The 14845-nt window shown below is 36.9% G+C and overlaps 1 protein-coding gene across 1 annotated transcript in view; it reads left to right on the top strand.

The window, feature by feature from the left end:
• The window catches only part of POLA1 (DNA polymerase alpha 1, catalytic subunit), a 275468-nt gene that overhangs the window by 16719 nt on the left and 243904 nt on the right, over positions 1 to 14845 (top strand). The window contains exons 8-15 of the mRNA XM_081327009.1: positions 243 to 426; positions 2574 to 2700; positions 2920 to 3098; positions 6080 to 6192; positions 6869 to 6985; positions 9093 to 9167; positions 10408 to 10546; positions 11200 to 11354. Coding sequence (XP_081183135.1) covers positions 243 to 426; positions 2574 to 2700; positions 2920 to 3098; positions 6080 to 6192; positions 6869 to 6985; positions 9093 to 9167; positions 10408 to 10546; positions 11200 to 11354 — 1089 coding nt within the window. The remainder of the gene's footprint in view (positions 1 to 242; positions 427 to 2573; positions 2701 to 2919; positions 3099 to 6079; positions 6193 to 6868; positions 6986 to 9092; positions 9168 to 10407; positions 10547 to 11199; positions 11355 to 14845) is intronic.

The following is a 14845-nucleotide window of genomic DNA, read 5'->3' as shown; positions in this document are numbered from 1 at the left end:
ATGGAATGCTCTATTTCGCATATGTTTTCTATTTAAAATGAGAAGTGTAAAGAACAAAAAAATCTAAACCAAAAAGATTAGGAATGTATGCACTATTTGTAACATTCATACTACATTTTATTCTTGTTACATTGTGAGCCACTCTGAGTTGTCTGGAATTGGGTAAGGCCTAAACTGAATAAAATCAATTACATTGCGGTCCATTTTTAATTGAAATTATTTGTGTTTAATTGAAATTATAGGTAACTGCTATAGTGAGAAAATCTAACCCTCTTGGAAAAAAAGAAATCCCTTCATTACAGTCCAATCATTCAGTCTATTTAGCTAGATCAGAGGCAATCACAGAAGAGAGTATTAATAATGAAAATGAAGTACAACCAATGGAAAATGAAGAACTCATAAAAATAAAAGAAGAATCTATTAAAGGTATTTGTAATATTTTTGGTAATCCTATCATTTTCAAATATGCTAGCATTGTTAAATCTATTATACTCCTTTGCTATCCAAGAATATTTCCCAGTTTCAACATGTGGCTGTTTTAAACCTTTAAAGACCTGTTTGTTTGTTTTAAAGAATTATATTGTACTATCCCACATGTAACTTTGAGCAGCTAACAAAAATTTAAAATATTAACAGTAACACAGGTAAATCAAATAATGCTAATCAATGCAGTACATTTATAGACTTGAGTCAGGAAACTCCCCAAAACATGAAAATCATACAAACCAGCTCACATCTTGTCCTGGCCCAATGCTTTTGGAAGCAGACAGGTCTTTAAGGTTGTTTGGAAAACTAACAAAGTTGGGACCATCTGAATCTCAAGGTCTGAGGTTGGGGACCACAACAGAGATGGAAGACATATTTGGATCAAAGGCATTTTTCTTCCATATCAATAATGACCTGATCAATAATAAAGCTCAGTGTACCTTCAGCCTTAAACTTTATACCTAATATTTGTGAATATGAATTTATTCAATGATAGAAAATTTTGATGAGATACATGTATATAATATTCCTTGACTTCTTAAATACTGTTACCTAAAGTGATCTTCTCAAGTACAAAGGATCCTATCTTACTGTCTTTGTCCTTATATGGTCACTCACACATTGGTTACCTCCCAATTGGACTATTGTAATGCATCTACATGGGGCTGCCCTTCAAAACCATCCCGAAGTTTCAGTCCAGAGTGCAGCAGCGTGGGAAATTATGAATGTTTCTTATTTTGCCCATGTAATACTGATACTCTGTGAGCTGCTCTGGCTCCTGATAGGTTTCCAGATGCAATTCAAAGTTTATTTGAACTTCATTTATTTAAAGTTTAAATACTTTAAAACCCTACTTTACATAGGGCCTATATTGCATGAAGGAATCCTTCTCCAAGAACAAAGAACTTGCTGCACATGTTCCCACAAGAAGACATGTTATGGGTGCCATTTTTTAAATCTTGCAATCTTATGGGACTGAGGAAACATGTCTTTTCTGTGGTTGTCACTTCTGCCTGGAGCGATCTCTCCCCCCCACCCCCACCCCACCCCCACCATACAGTATATGGCTAGTCCCAATTCTTCCTGCCTTTAGGAAACCCTTAAATCTTGGCTCTTCCTCCAGGCATTAGGGATCAGTTTAATAGGTTTCCTCCATGTGATTGTTTTGTTGTGTGGTCACCATTTTACATTTTATATGTATATTTTGCCTGTTCGTTGTAGATGGTTTTCTTTCGATTATTTTTCCTGTATTATTTGCCCAGAATCTTACTTTATAAACCTTGAAATCAATCAATCAATCAATCAGTCAACCAAGGCTTTCCTGGCAATGCCCACATACTCACTTATTAGGTGAATTAGATGATAGTTTAATTCTCTGCGTTTATTGGCCCTTTGTTTGTTTCTAAATACATATAAACTAAGTACATAGTTTACATTATTTTTTTAATTAAAAATTTTACACAGTTGACACTGGGCTCTGGACTCTGAGTAGAAAGCATAGACACTTTTTCTTTTGTGTGTTAATAATACATGGCAGAAATAATATACTTTAAGAACCAGTATATTCATAACACTTCTCCCATGCTGGAGAGCTTCCTGAGACAATAACCTTTATCTGCAGTCTAAATATTTATTATCTACTTATTATATTCAGCATTTGAACCCCTAGTCCAGATCCTGAGGGCAAAAGAAATATAGAGGGCAGTCTTTAGGAAGACAGTGACTCTGTGGATTGCTATCCTAAAAAATGTTTTTCAAGTTCTAACTTATCCCTTTAGATGTCAGTCAAAGACATGACTCTTCAAAGGCTATCTGCTGGACATAGTAGTTTTATACTTTATTTCCAAGACAGGATTTTTATTTGGTTTCATTGTAATTTAATACTGGTACCATATTTACTCACTGCATCATGCAATTGTATATTCATGAATTCACACTGCAAAATGCCCAAGAATATATTTTTATTCTGATAATTTATTATTCATTTTATTTATTCCTTATTCTCTACTAAAACATTTGATAAGTAAATAGCATTACATTCTACAAATCAAATGTAAGTCTCTGCAAGTGTCTAATGTTGTTTACAGAAGATGAGCAAGATAGAATTATTTTTGATGATGGGGATTTTGATGAATCTATACCAGGAATGGGAATTGTGTCAGAAGAGATCACATTCCTCAAGGAAGAGATGGAATTGGAACAGAAACAAATGCTGTAAGTAAACATTGTGGAAACAGCTGCATATTTGTTGTCCTGTCAACACTAATAATGTATTCATAAAGCTGTATTATTCATCAAGATACATAGCTGACCTGAAAGGATTTTTTAAAATTATAAAATATTTCTTCAGAATTTTTACAGTTGGAGAAATAGGACTTCTTTCAATAAGTAGTCACTTTGATTATATCATTTCTTGTTTCACATTGGTTCCAGATGTTCTTCCCTCCATGATAAATCCTGCTGGGACAGAACTGATGAACATGAAGATGAGTTTGTATCTTCAGAAATTCAAGTGGATTCCAGTCAGCTCCCACTTACAAAGGGGGAAGAGGGGCAACAGATTTTCAAGTTCTATTGGCTGGATGCTTATGAAGATCAATATAACCAACCAGGTATGTTTATATTCAACATATGCCCGTGTCAGATTCCAGACTTATACTTTGTGATTCCAAAGCTTTCTCTAATGGGAGTAATTTAATAATTAACTAAATAGGGTAGCTTTACAGCATTCTGAGATGGGAAACAGGTAAAAGCTATAGAGTAAGCCTGCCAACCTAGCAGTTCGAGAGCACGTAAAAATGCAAGTAGAAAAATAGGGACCACTACGGTGGGAAGGTAACAGCGTTCCGTGCGCCTTTGGCGTCTAATCATGCCGGCCACATGACCACGGAGACGTCCTCGGACAAGCGCTGGCTCTTCGGCTTTGAAACGGAGATGAGCACCGGCCCCTAGAGTCGGAAACGACTAGCACACATGTACGGGGGAACCTTTACCTTTACCTTTAAGCCTTGAAATAGATATAGCATGACTTAAATGCAAAATTCCTCCATAACCAAATAAAACTAGGGAAAAATAGAACCTAGTTTGAATCTACATGTATGATATATCCTAAGTGACTGTCATTTCATTCACCATAGCCTTCAGTTTTTAGAGTGCTCCAGGAAAACTAAAGTGGAAAGAAAAGTTTTAAGAAACCTGTCATTTTTCCATTGCAGAGATGGAACTGAAAGCTTCCTAAATGTTTAGTACTTATCGGCTTTTCACTCACGTAAACTTGGGAGTGACCCTAACATTTTGAGAACATGCATTTTCTTAACAGGGATGTTATTATTTACTATTAATGTCAGTACTATTTTTAATATATTGTAAAAAGTCTATTGCTGGTCTACGATTGTCATAAAGTTGTATTCTTCTATTCTCAGCATATTACTTAAAAATAATTACGTGTGAATTGCAAAGCCAGGGAACTCCAAAAGGTTCCATGGTACTAGTTTCATTTATCCTTTTTTTAAAAAATCTAGATCTTTACTGTCATTTAGCCCATTTAATCATTTGCACATTGGATTCAGGAAAGAGGAGAGTAAAGATTAATTACCAATATTTCACTTTAAAAAAATAGAGCAAGAAATCAATTAACATTCATTTATATCTCAAATAAGAGTTATATACGTGTGTGTGTGTGTGTGCGCGCGCGCTATATTAACTATACAGTAAAGTTTTGTGGCAGTAGGTAATAATCACTGCAGCTCTGAAGAAATTGGTGACTAATATGAAAAGAAAATAGTGGCCCCAAAGACCCCTGTACAGTGTGAATCTTAGATTCGGTATAGTAGCTTCTGAATGATGTATAATTATGAAAAGACTTCTGTTCCTTGATTATGAAAAGAGACCCTATCATCATAACTTTTCAAGGATGAATAGTGAAGACTGCACCTGGTTTCAATTAGTAATGCGGAGAGAAAGAAAATTTCCATTACTTTTTGTTTTAAAAGAATCATGATCCTTATACAGTAGCAAATGAGATATTAACTAAATTATGTGGAAGACATATCTTACTGCAAAATGAATGAGAATTTCATATGCATGTAATATTAACATGTCATGCTAAACCATGATTTACTGATATTTGCATCAACTTCTGCAACTCTAAACAAAGTTTTGCTTGTGCTCTCCATTCCTCTTCCTATATTGTTTGAAAAAGACTTAAAATCAGCACTCAGTTCCTACCGGGTGAATTAATCCATGTAATGAAGCCATACCTGTGTATTTTATGAATCGGGCCCAGTACACCCAATCGCTGTCTGAGGCCTTCCAGGAATGGGGAGGAAGGAGGCCCCCATGCTGCTTGGCCTAGCCAGCTGAGACATTCTGAGCATGGCGGGGCAGGGAGAAGGACAGGCATATTGGCAAGCCCCTGAAGTTTGATCATGCGACTGTGAGGTTGCTGCAACAGTCAGAACTTTGAGCAGGGATCATAAGTCTCTTCGGTATCTTAATTTTGAATAGTCACATAATAAATGGTCATAAGTCGAGGACAACCTGTAATGAATGATAATATTTGTGCATTTGAACTTTCAGGATGTTGCACCTTGGGTTTACAAGATCTGATGCATATTTTGGATCTCCTTGACTTTTCCAAACTCAAAATTTCCAAACACAAAATGAGGAATCTGAAAGATTGCACATTTTACTAGCATTTTGGCTATTCTTTATAAAAATTCTAATCGTATCTCAATATTAAAATTGCATAATAAAAGAAACAGAGCTATATGATTTTGAACAAGGGAATAGAAATTCTAGAAAAGCCTACTTTCAAGACCCTTTCATGATAAAAAGATTGCATCTGATGCTTGCATACTGTGATATGTGCCTACAAATGAATGAACATGTATACATTGAGATTGGCTGAGCTTCCCTTTGTGCCCCCCCAACTCACAGTGACAACAAACCCACCATCTTGTTACACCATGTGAGTTAATTGCACAACACACCGGCCTCGCAAGTCAATCATACATAAAGTTATTTCCCGTTCAAGAGCCTGACAGCCCATGGATAGAAGCTGTTCTTCAGCCTTTGGTATGGCTGGCTATACTCCTGTATCTCCAGCCGGATAGTAGGAGAGTAAAGAGGTACCGACCAGGATGTGAGTTGTCCCTGAGAATTTTCCTCACTCTTCCAAGGCAGCGAGCCCTGGCGATGTCATCCAGTGGTGTCAGGGGATAGCCCACGATGTTTTGTGCTGTGCTCACCACCCTCTGTAATATTTTTCTATCCGCGGCTGTCAGGCCAGCATACCGAACCACAATACAGTGCGAGAGGACGTTCTCTATAGTAGACTGGTAAAAGAAGGTAATTAGCCATTGTTCTACCCTGTTCTTCCGCAAGACCCTGAGGAAGTGGAGTCTTGAAGCAATCTCTGTCACTGCTGACTTTCAGCAGAGTTGTCAAATAGAGACTACAAATTGGAAATCATTTTTTGTTCCCAAGAGTGAATTAGTGTGTTTATTCAGTAATTTGTAGCTTTTCCATTAGCAGCTGTGCTAAGTTGTTCTGATTAATGTGCATTGTCTCTTATCATTTTCTATCATTTTAGGAGTGGTATTTCTCTTTGGGAAAGTATGGATCGAATCAGCGCAATCTTATGTGAGCTGCTGTGTAACAGTAAAAAATATTGAGAGAACTATTTATTTACTGCCACGTGAATCGGTACGTATTCTTATGTTACAGTATTCTCATCTGGTAATGTCTCATCTGTTTTATGGAAGACAGAAGGCATTAAGGCAAACATAACTGGCATTGTTCATGATTGTGTTATAGAATTAAATGTGAAAATGAAACTGTAGATTAATATACAGTATGAGACCTTAATACATAAAATCCAAAAAGCACTTGGGAGTACTAAGATTTCAATCTAAATTGCTGCTCTTATTTTTTTTTAAGTATCTTGATTTAGTACATAGACTGTTTAGTACCATTTCACTGCTTTCATAACCTACAACCTAGCTTGGATGCTTTAGGTAAACTCTATTTTTCCATCCCAGCTGAAATATAGCTATTCATTTTTCTTTTCCTTCATTGTCTTTTCTGGTTTTCTGACAGCTGAGTGGTAAACTGCCTTTTTGTCTCTAAGTAAGTCTATGTTATACAACAATCAACCCAAATGGTTCATATTGGGTTAAATAGCGAAGTAGAAATGTTAAAACAATAATAGCTATGGTCTGAGTCTCCAATGATAATTCTGTTCTGCTGAATCCAGAAAGCAGTTTTCTGGGAGACTACTTGAAGAAAACTAACTATTTATATTTTAGAGAAATACTTGATTTTCTGTAACCCTGAAGTATATACTTTGGTATTGCAATGATTGTAAAAATTCTTCTTAAAGCGAATTGAGTTAATTTCTGAAAAAGAAACAGCGATTCCTGTGACTATGATGGATGTCTATCAAGAATTTAATGACCAGATTGCAGAGAAGTATAAGATCATGAAATTCAAATCCAAGGTTTGTTAAATATTCTGTCACTTCCCAATGATGCTCCTAACCATGGAAATCTGTTTCTTTTTTCATTCTCCATGGGGAGGAAAATTGTGGGTTCCCTTCATTTAAAGCAACAAGAATTAATAGATGATTATTTTACTGAAGCAGAAACTTGAGAGAAATTTGAGAGGCTGTTGTTCATCATAAGATATTCATTCATTCATTCATTCATTTATTGGATTTTTATACTGCCCTTCTCCCGAAGGACTCAGGGCGGTGAACAGGGCATATAAATAGCGATACAAAAGTTAAAAAAAGATTAAATAAATTGCCCAATTAAAACAGTCAAATATAAAAACCCATAAAAACCCAGACATTCCCCCATCAGGCCAGGCCAGCTTGTTCGAATAAATGGGTCTTTAACCCGCGCCGGAAGGAGCGGAGATCCGGTGCCATCCAGAGCTCCACCGGCAGTTGGTTCCATAAAGCCGGGGCGCCCACAGAGAAGGCCCTCCCCCTGGGGGCCGCCAGCCGACATTCTCTGACCGGAGGCACCCTGAAGAGGCCCTCTCTGTGGGAACGCACAGGGCGGAGGGGAGTCGACGCCGGCAGCAGGTGGTCCCCGAGGTATTTCGGACCCATGCCATGTAAGGACTCAAAAACCATCACCAAAACCTTGAACCTCACCCGGAAGACAACTGGTAGCCAATGCAGCTCGCGGAGCAAAGGTGTAACATGGGAGTACCGGGAAACTCCCAAGACAACTCTCGCGGCCGCATTCTGTACCAGTTGGAGCCTCCGAGTGGTCTTGAAATGGATTTTTCTTGTTTATGGGATATAGCACATTTTTTTAAAATTGACAAGAATCTCTGAAATACTTACAGCTTGATGGGATTTTGCAAAGATTTTTAACTGGGGACAGATCTCATTTCCTCTCCACTTTGGTGCTCCTTTTCTTTCTAAATAAAAGAATATAAAAAAATGAAGCCCAGTCATGCCTGACATATTGAATCTACTATAGATTCTGATGTACATATATTGCTCTAGTTCTTATTTACATGTTATTTTCCTTTTAGTAAATATGCCTCAGTACTAGGAATCTAGTTTCGTTGCTTGTTGAATTATTCTTTATTATATTGGAATTGTATGAAATAGAGTATTTTAAAAAAACTCTACCAGGCATATTGCACATTGTTGTTTAAATGTACACCTAAATAGAACATGATTTCATAATATACTGTAAGGCATAAGGACAAAGAGCTACAGGGGAAATCGCCATTGTGTCTTTTAGAAAAAATAGTAAAATTTTAGATATAATGGACCAATTTAGATGTTATATTTTCAACTTTATAGATTGTAACTTACTGGTTTGGAAATGAATGAATGATCCACTTTTTTTGTCCCACCCCCAATTTCTATAACAGTTTAGTTATATACAGTAAATTCTATTTTAAGTTTGGTCTATTATAAGTAGTCCTCGCTTAATGATCTTAATTGGGACCAGAATCTCCATTGCTAAGCAAAGCGGTCATTAGGTGAAATATCACATGAGCACACCACTTAGTGAGGGCAGTTCTGGTAGTCTTAGTTGTGGGCATTAGGCAAGGGCCATGGCTCATTGGATGAGAACCTCACAGTTCTCTTGCCATGCCATGCTCACCTCTGCCTCTCTCTCTCCTTGCCATGTCTGCCCTTTGGGCCACCTTTCACTCCACTGCCACAGCCTATCCCTGCTACCCCCCTCGTTGCCTCCAGCTGATCTTCACCGTTTTCTTTCTCTTGCTGCTGACAAAGTGCATCCAGCTGAGATAACTGCTGGCCCTTTGTGATGCTGCATGATGCTTCCTGACACTGTCGGAAGCCTTCCTGAGAAGATAGGCAGATGGTGGCAGTTGAAGTGCATGTATATATGAGTTAAATAATTATGCAATCTTCAGGTTATGTTTAAAGAGAGAGATCTGTATTATCGTAAAATGGATTTCACAGTAGAGATTTTAAATCTAAAAACAAAGAGTAAATGTTTTGGACTAAAGAAATATGCCGTTCAGAATATATTAGTGCCTGATATAATATGATATATGTGATATATGATGTATATCTTTTTATTTTTAAAAAAAATATATTTTCATAGAAAGTGGAAAAGAATTATGCTTTTGAGATACCAGATGTTCCTGCAAAATCTGACTATTTAGAAGTTAGGTACTCGGTAAGTAAATTGCAGTATAAAATGGTATATGGAACCATGGTAGAAGAACATTGAGTGCATATGTGTACTCACGTAATTTTTTTAAAGAAACAGTTTTACGCTTGAAATATTCTATCTATTAAATCTAACAGGTTAAAATTTAAAGTTATAAAAAGATGCAAATCCTGCTCTGTTATGTTTGCTGGCTATTCTAATTTCAAAAGTGCTTTTGCGAGTAACAGAATTTGTTAGAAGATTTATCTGAGGAACCAGAAAGTTATTTGGATGTCTTTATAGTGGTAAAGACAATAATACCATCAGTTGCATAGAAGCATGTACTTCCATCTACTGTATGTTTCTGAATTCTGGACTAGATGACGTGCAAGGTCCCTTCCAACTATTACTACTACTACTACTACTACTACTACTACTACTACTACTACTACTACTATTTCTTTCTTTCTTTCTTTCTTTCTTTCTTTCTTTCTTTCTTTCTTTCTTTCTTTCTTTCTCTCTCTTTCTTTCTTTCTTTCTTTCTTTCTTTCTTTCTTTCTTTCTTTCTTTCTTTCTGAATATTGGTATAGCGCAAGCACTCTTTTTTTCTATCTTGGCAAAAATTGCTATAATCTTTTGTGAATTTATAATGTAAACTGAAGGGGATTCATGCCCAATATGAAGTAATTGCATATGTACCATAGAAATATACTCAAGCATTTGTGTTCCCTATAATTATAAAAATTTAAAAATTAACAAATACTATTGCAGGATATCAATGGAGGTTGTTAATATTTGGATATGGGACGCTTATGTATTTGAAGTAACTCTTATCACTTGAGTCTGTTCATTGCATTACACTACAGTTTTTTCAATGATGTATCAGAGTTCATTGAATTCAACAACATATTAGCCATAAATAAGCCATTAATTGTCACTCTGCTGACAATCCCCCAAACAAAATAAATCAATCTATTTTGTATCTTCATGCAATACATGAATATTTTTACATCACTTTGATTACAAGTTATGTAAGTTTCATAAACTGCACATTATCGCTCCTAGGAAGTTTTAATTTTTAATGCTTTACATTTCTCATGAGTATTTCAGTACGGGTTCCTGATTTAAAGGGTTTTTTTCTTGTTATAGTGAGTTTTATTATTTTCCTCTTTTGCACAAACAGATCTGTAGAAAATGGTCAGTTATAAAAATTGGCAAAGTTCTGTTTCAATTTAATAGTAAAATAGTTTAATATTTCAATTCTCAGGCTGAATATTGTCGATTACCACAAGATCTGAAAGGAGAGACATTTTCTCATGTATTTGGAACAAACACTTCAAGTCTAGAGCTTCTGTTAATTAACAGGAAGATTAAAGGACCAAGTTGGCTGGAAATAAAAAATCCACGTATGAACCTTTTCTATATTATATTTCTCTACACAAAGTTCAGCCAGATACATGTAAAAGGGAAATCTGCTAAACCTATGATTGCTGTGTATATTGTTTGGATTCAAATAAACTGTCCACCTAGCAACAGTTAGATATTTTGTACAGCTCATATTTTTAATCATATTATTTTATAATAACATACTATTTTATAAATATAAATTTATTTTATTTATGGATGCCTGCTTTATAATTTAGATGCATATAATTGATTAATATAAATATATGGCTTATATCTGAAGAGTTCAGGGCCCAGTTCTACTAACATATTATTAAAATGCAAGAGAGCCGTGGTGGTGCAGTGTGGTTAAAATGCAGTTTTGTAGGCTAACTCTGCCCATAGCCAGGAGTTCGATCCTGACAGGCTCAAAGTTGACTCAGCTTTCCATCCTTCCAAGGTTAGTAAAATGAGGAGCCAGATTGTTGGGGGCCATATGCTGACACTGTAACTGCTTAGAGAGGGCTGTAAAGCACTATGAATTGGTATATAAATCTAAATGCTATTGCTATTACTATTGCTGTAAACTCTTATTTAGCAAAATAATTACATTAACCATATTTAAATATTAGTGTGCTTTTATTGATGTCTAAAGAAGGCTTCTGTGTTACTTTAGAGTTGTTGAGTCAGCCTGTCAGTTGGTGTAAAGTGGAATTAATGGCACTAAAACCTGACTTGATTAATGTGGTGAAGGATCTTCCTCCACCACCTCTTGTGATCATATCCCTTGCCATGAAAACAATTCAGAACACAAAGACTCATCATAATGAGGTAAGCTATGATTATTGTGGGTTGAGAAAAAACAAAATGTTGTGGTTATTTGACAAAATACATTTTCCATAGCTGTGCAAATTTGAATTTATTTATTTATTTATTTATTTATTTATTTATTTATTTATTCGGTTTATATACTGCCCTACTCCCAAAGGACTCAGGGCGGTTTACAAGGCAAAATTTAAAAACAATACAATATAAAATTAAAATAAAATTAAATTAAGTCTAGCTGCAAAAATTAAAATCACAATTTAAAAACATTAAGCCCCTCAGTCCAGACCAGATAGCTCAAAGAGCCAGGTTTTTAGGTCCCGGCGAAATGAACGAAGGTCGGGGGCAGTCCGGCGTTCTGTTGGCAGTTGATTCCATAGGGCAGGCGCGCCCACAGAGAACGCCCTCCCCCTGGGGATCGCCCGTTGGCAATCCTTGACCGGCGGAACCCTGAGGAGGCCCTCCCTGTGGGAGTGCACAGGACGATGGGAAATTGACGCTGGCAGCAGGTGTTCCCTTAGATAATCTGGGCCCATGCCATTTAGGGATTTATAGGTCATCACCAGCACCTTGAATCTCACCTGGAGGGCAACTGGAAGCCAATGCAGCTCGCGGAGAAGAGGTGTTACATGGGAGTTTCGGGAGACTCCCATCACAATTCGCGCGGCTGCATTCTGCACCAGCTGAAGCCTCCGAGTGGTCCTCAGGGGCAGTCCCATGTAGAAAGCATTGCAGTAGTCTAGCCGGGAGGTCACGAGCGCATGGGTGACTGTGCGTAGGGCATCTCGGTCCAGATAGGGCCGTAACTGGCACACCAGGCGAACCTTCAGGCTTGAAGCACATTTTTTTTAATCCCATTTATATCCTGCCCTTCTCCGAAGACTCAGGGTGGCTTACAATCTAAAAAGCACAAATCAATATGCTTAGCAATAGCCTTCATTCTATGTATATGCCTGCTTATTAGGGCTTTCGGCCCCCCTCAAGCGGCATTTTTACAAAGTCAGCTTATTGCCCCCAACAATCTGGGTCCTCATTTTACCTACCTCGGAAGGATGGAAGGCTGAGTCAACCTTGAGCCTGGTGGGACTCGAACCTGCACTAATTGCAGGCAGCTGGTGTTACTTAAGGAGGCATTAGCCCACTGCTCCACTCCTCATCCTTTTTTGAACACAAGACCCTGAAGCATTTGTTCTTAACTGTCTTTTTAATGATCAGTATTTTTATTATTCAAAATCTTCAAAAAGTTATTTATATATCTGTTTGAAGAAAATATATACACAGTCTAATCACAGAACAACATAGTTAATGTAGAAAACAAATGAGCAAAAAAGGAAAAGAGTATAGAAAATCAAGTTTAAAGGATTATTTTCTAAAAAGAATACAGATTTTGTTGCAGATTGATAGTAACTAATTTCTAATTGTCTGCATGGAGAAGAACCTTTCCACTTAGAATAGAATATTCTTTATTGGCCAAGTGTGATTGGATACACAAGGAATTTGTCTGGTGCATAAGCTCGCACTGTACATACAAACAACAAAGTAATATAATCAAAGATACCAATAGTAGAAGGCAATAGGAAAGATGAGAAGGATAATAGAAATGCAGCACTACTACGTGAGTAAATATCCTTAGCCATAACACAGTGCTGTGAGGATTAGATGTTCAGCAGAGTGACAGCATGAGGAGAAAAAACTGTATCTAATTGTTTTGGCATGCAATGTTCTATAGCAGGGTGTCAAACTGCCGGCCCGTGGGCCGGATGCGTCATGGAGAAACCGTGCACACCCCATTGCCGGCAATGGAAAAAAAGTTGCAATACATTGCAACACGTCATGTGACGTTGCAAGTTTGACACCCCTGTTCCATAGCAGTGTTCTGAGGGAGGAGTTGAAATACAGATAGACCTTGAGGTACGAACCTAATGGAGCCTGCTCATTACCATTTTAAGTCAAAAAAATGTGTCAAATGAATCAGACTCAAATTGTACACATTTTAAAAACCAAATTCATTAATTGAATCAAGAGGGTCATTAAATGAGTGAAGATCTGAGTTACTATTTCCTCCTATTTATTAATTGATCGCTGTTATTATTAACTGAGAGGCTTTTCCCACCAGCTGCCCATTAGCTGTTTCCAGTGCAGACTTGGCTCAGGAACTAAATTGCCTCCAAGCAGTTTTTTTTAAAACCACTTTTTGCTAATCAGCTCAAACATCTTCAGCTGCTTGGGGTGGTGGTGGTGGTAATTTTAAAAAAACCACTTGCCACTAATTAATTTAAGAGTCTCCAGCAAGGTACCCAGAGGGAGGGATTTACAGAATTCTCAGCTTGCAACAGTAACAGAAATGGAAGGGGCCCTGATGTCATCTAGTCTAACCCACTGCTCTCACAAGAGAGTATTTGTGATAAATAGCTATCCAGTCATCTAGTCTAACCCACTGCTCTCACAAGAGAGTATTTGTGATAAATAGCTATCCAGTCTCTTCTTAAAAGCTTCAGTGATGGGACACCCACAACTTCTGGAGGTAATTTAAATTTAAAACCTAAAAGCTACAGTAATATACACTAATCTCCAAAATAAAAGCAAGGAAACACAACTATAGAATGCTTTGTATAGATGCTGGCTAGCATTTCCACAAGCAGTTTCAAGACAAATGCAAACAAACTTTTATCTTTTCAAAATACTATACTTAAAAACACAATAGTTTGGAAAGTACAATACTTAAAAACAAGCAAAGCAGTTCCCAAAGTGCTTACAAAAAGTACAGTATTGTAATAAAAATAATATTTTAAAATACTTACAGAAGCAACTCTAGCATTACAGTTCTCAAGCCCAGGCAGTAGCAGATTCTCCATGCAGTGCCAAGCTAGGCTGCAAAAATCACCAGATCTTGTTTGGCCATGTGCTCAGGGACCAAACACACCCCCCCAAAAAAAACACAACCTGCCAGCTTCATAACCACATATGGTCCAGCAAGTCACAGAGTTAAAAATGGCCACTGCTGCAGTAGTGACTGAATCCAAGTCACATGGCTACAGAGGCCTCTTTTCGGTCACAGTTTTGAATTTCTAACATAAGTACCCTTTCTGAATAAATTCATTCCTGTGAAAATTTGTTAAATAAATGTTTGTACCTGGGGGATTACCTGTAGCTAATGTCCAGGCTGTGAGAGTCTGTAGATTATTTCTCGGCCCTCTTTCTGGCTCATGCAGTATAGAGATCCTCAATGGAAGGCTGGCTGGTTGCAATAGTTTTTTCTGCAGTCTTAACTATCCTTGAAGTCTGTGGCTGTCCTGTTTGGTTGCTGTACTTATGCTTAATTGTCAAAATTTGATCAATATCATTAATAAGAAACTTTTTAAAAAGTTTGCTTTTCCTTTTACTTCTCTTGCTCAAGACAAGGTTAACCTCTTAATAAAATTATTATTTTCTGTCTCTTCAAAAAATGTATAATTGAAATGAGTTGGTAAGAAAGTATATTCTTATTTTAATTGTTG

Source organism: Vipera berus (assembly GCF_964194415.1).
Source record: "Vipera berus genome assembly, chromosome: 4".
Classification (NCBI taxonomy): domain Eukaryota; kingdom Metazoa; phylum Chordata; class Lepidosauria; order Squamata; family Viperidae; genus Vipera; species Vipera berus.
Note: the sequence above shows the minus strand (reverse complement) of the source record. Positions and strands in the feature narration are given on the sequence as shown.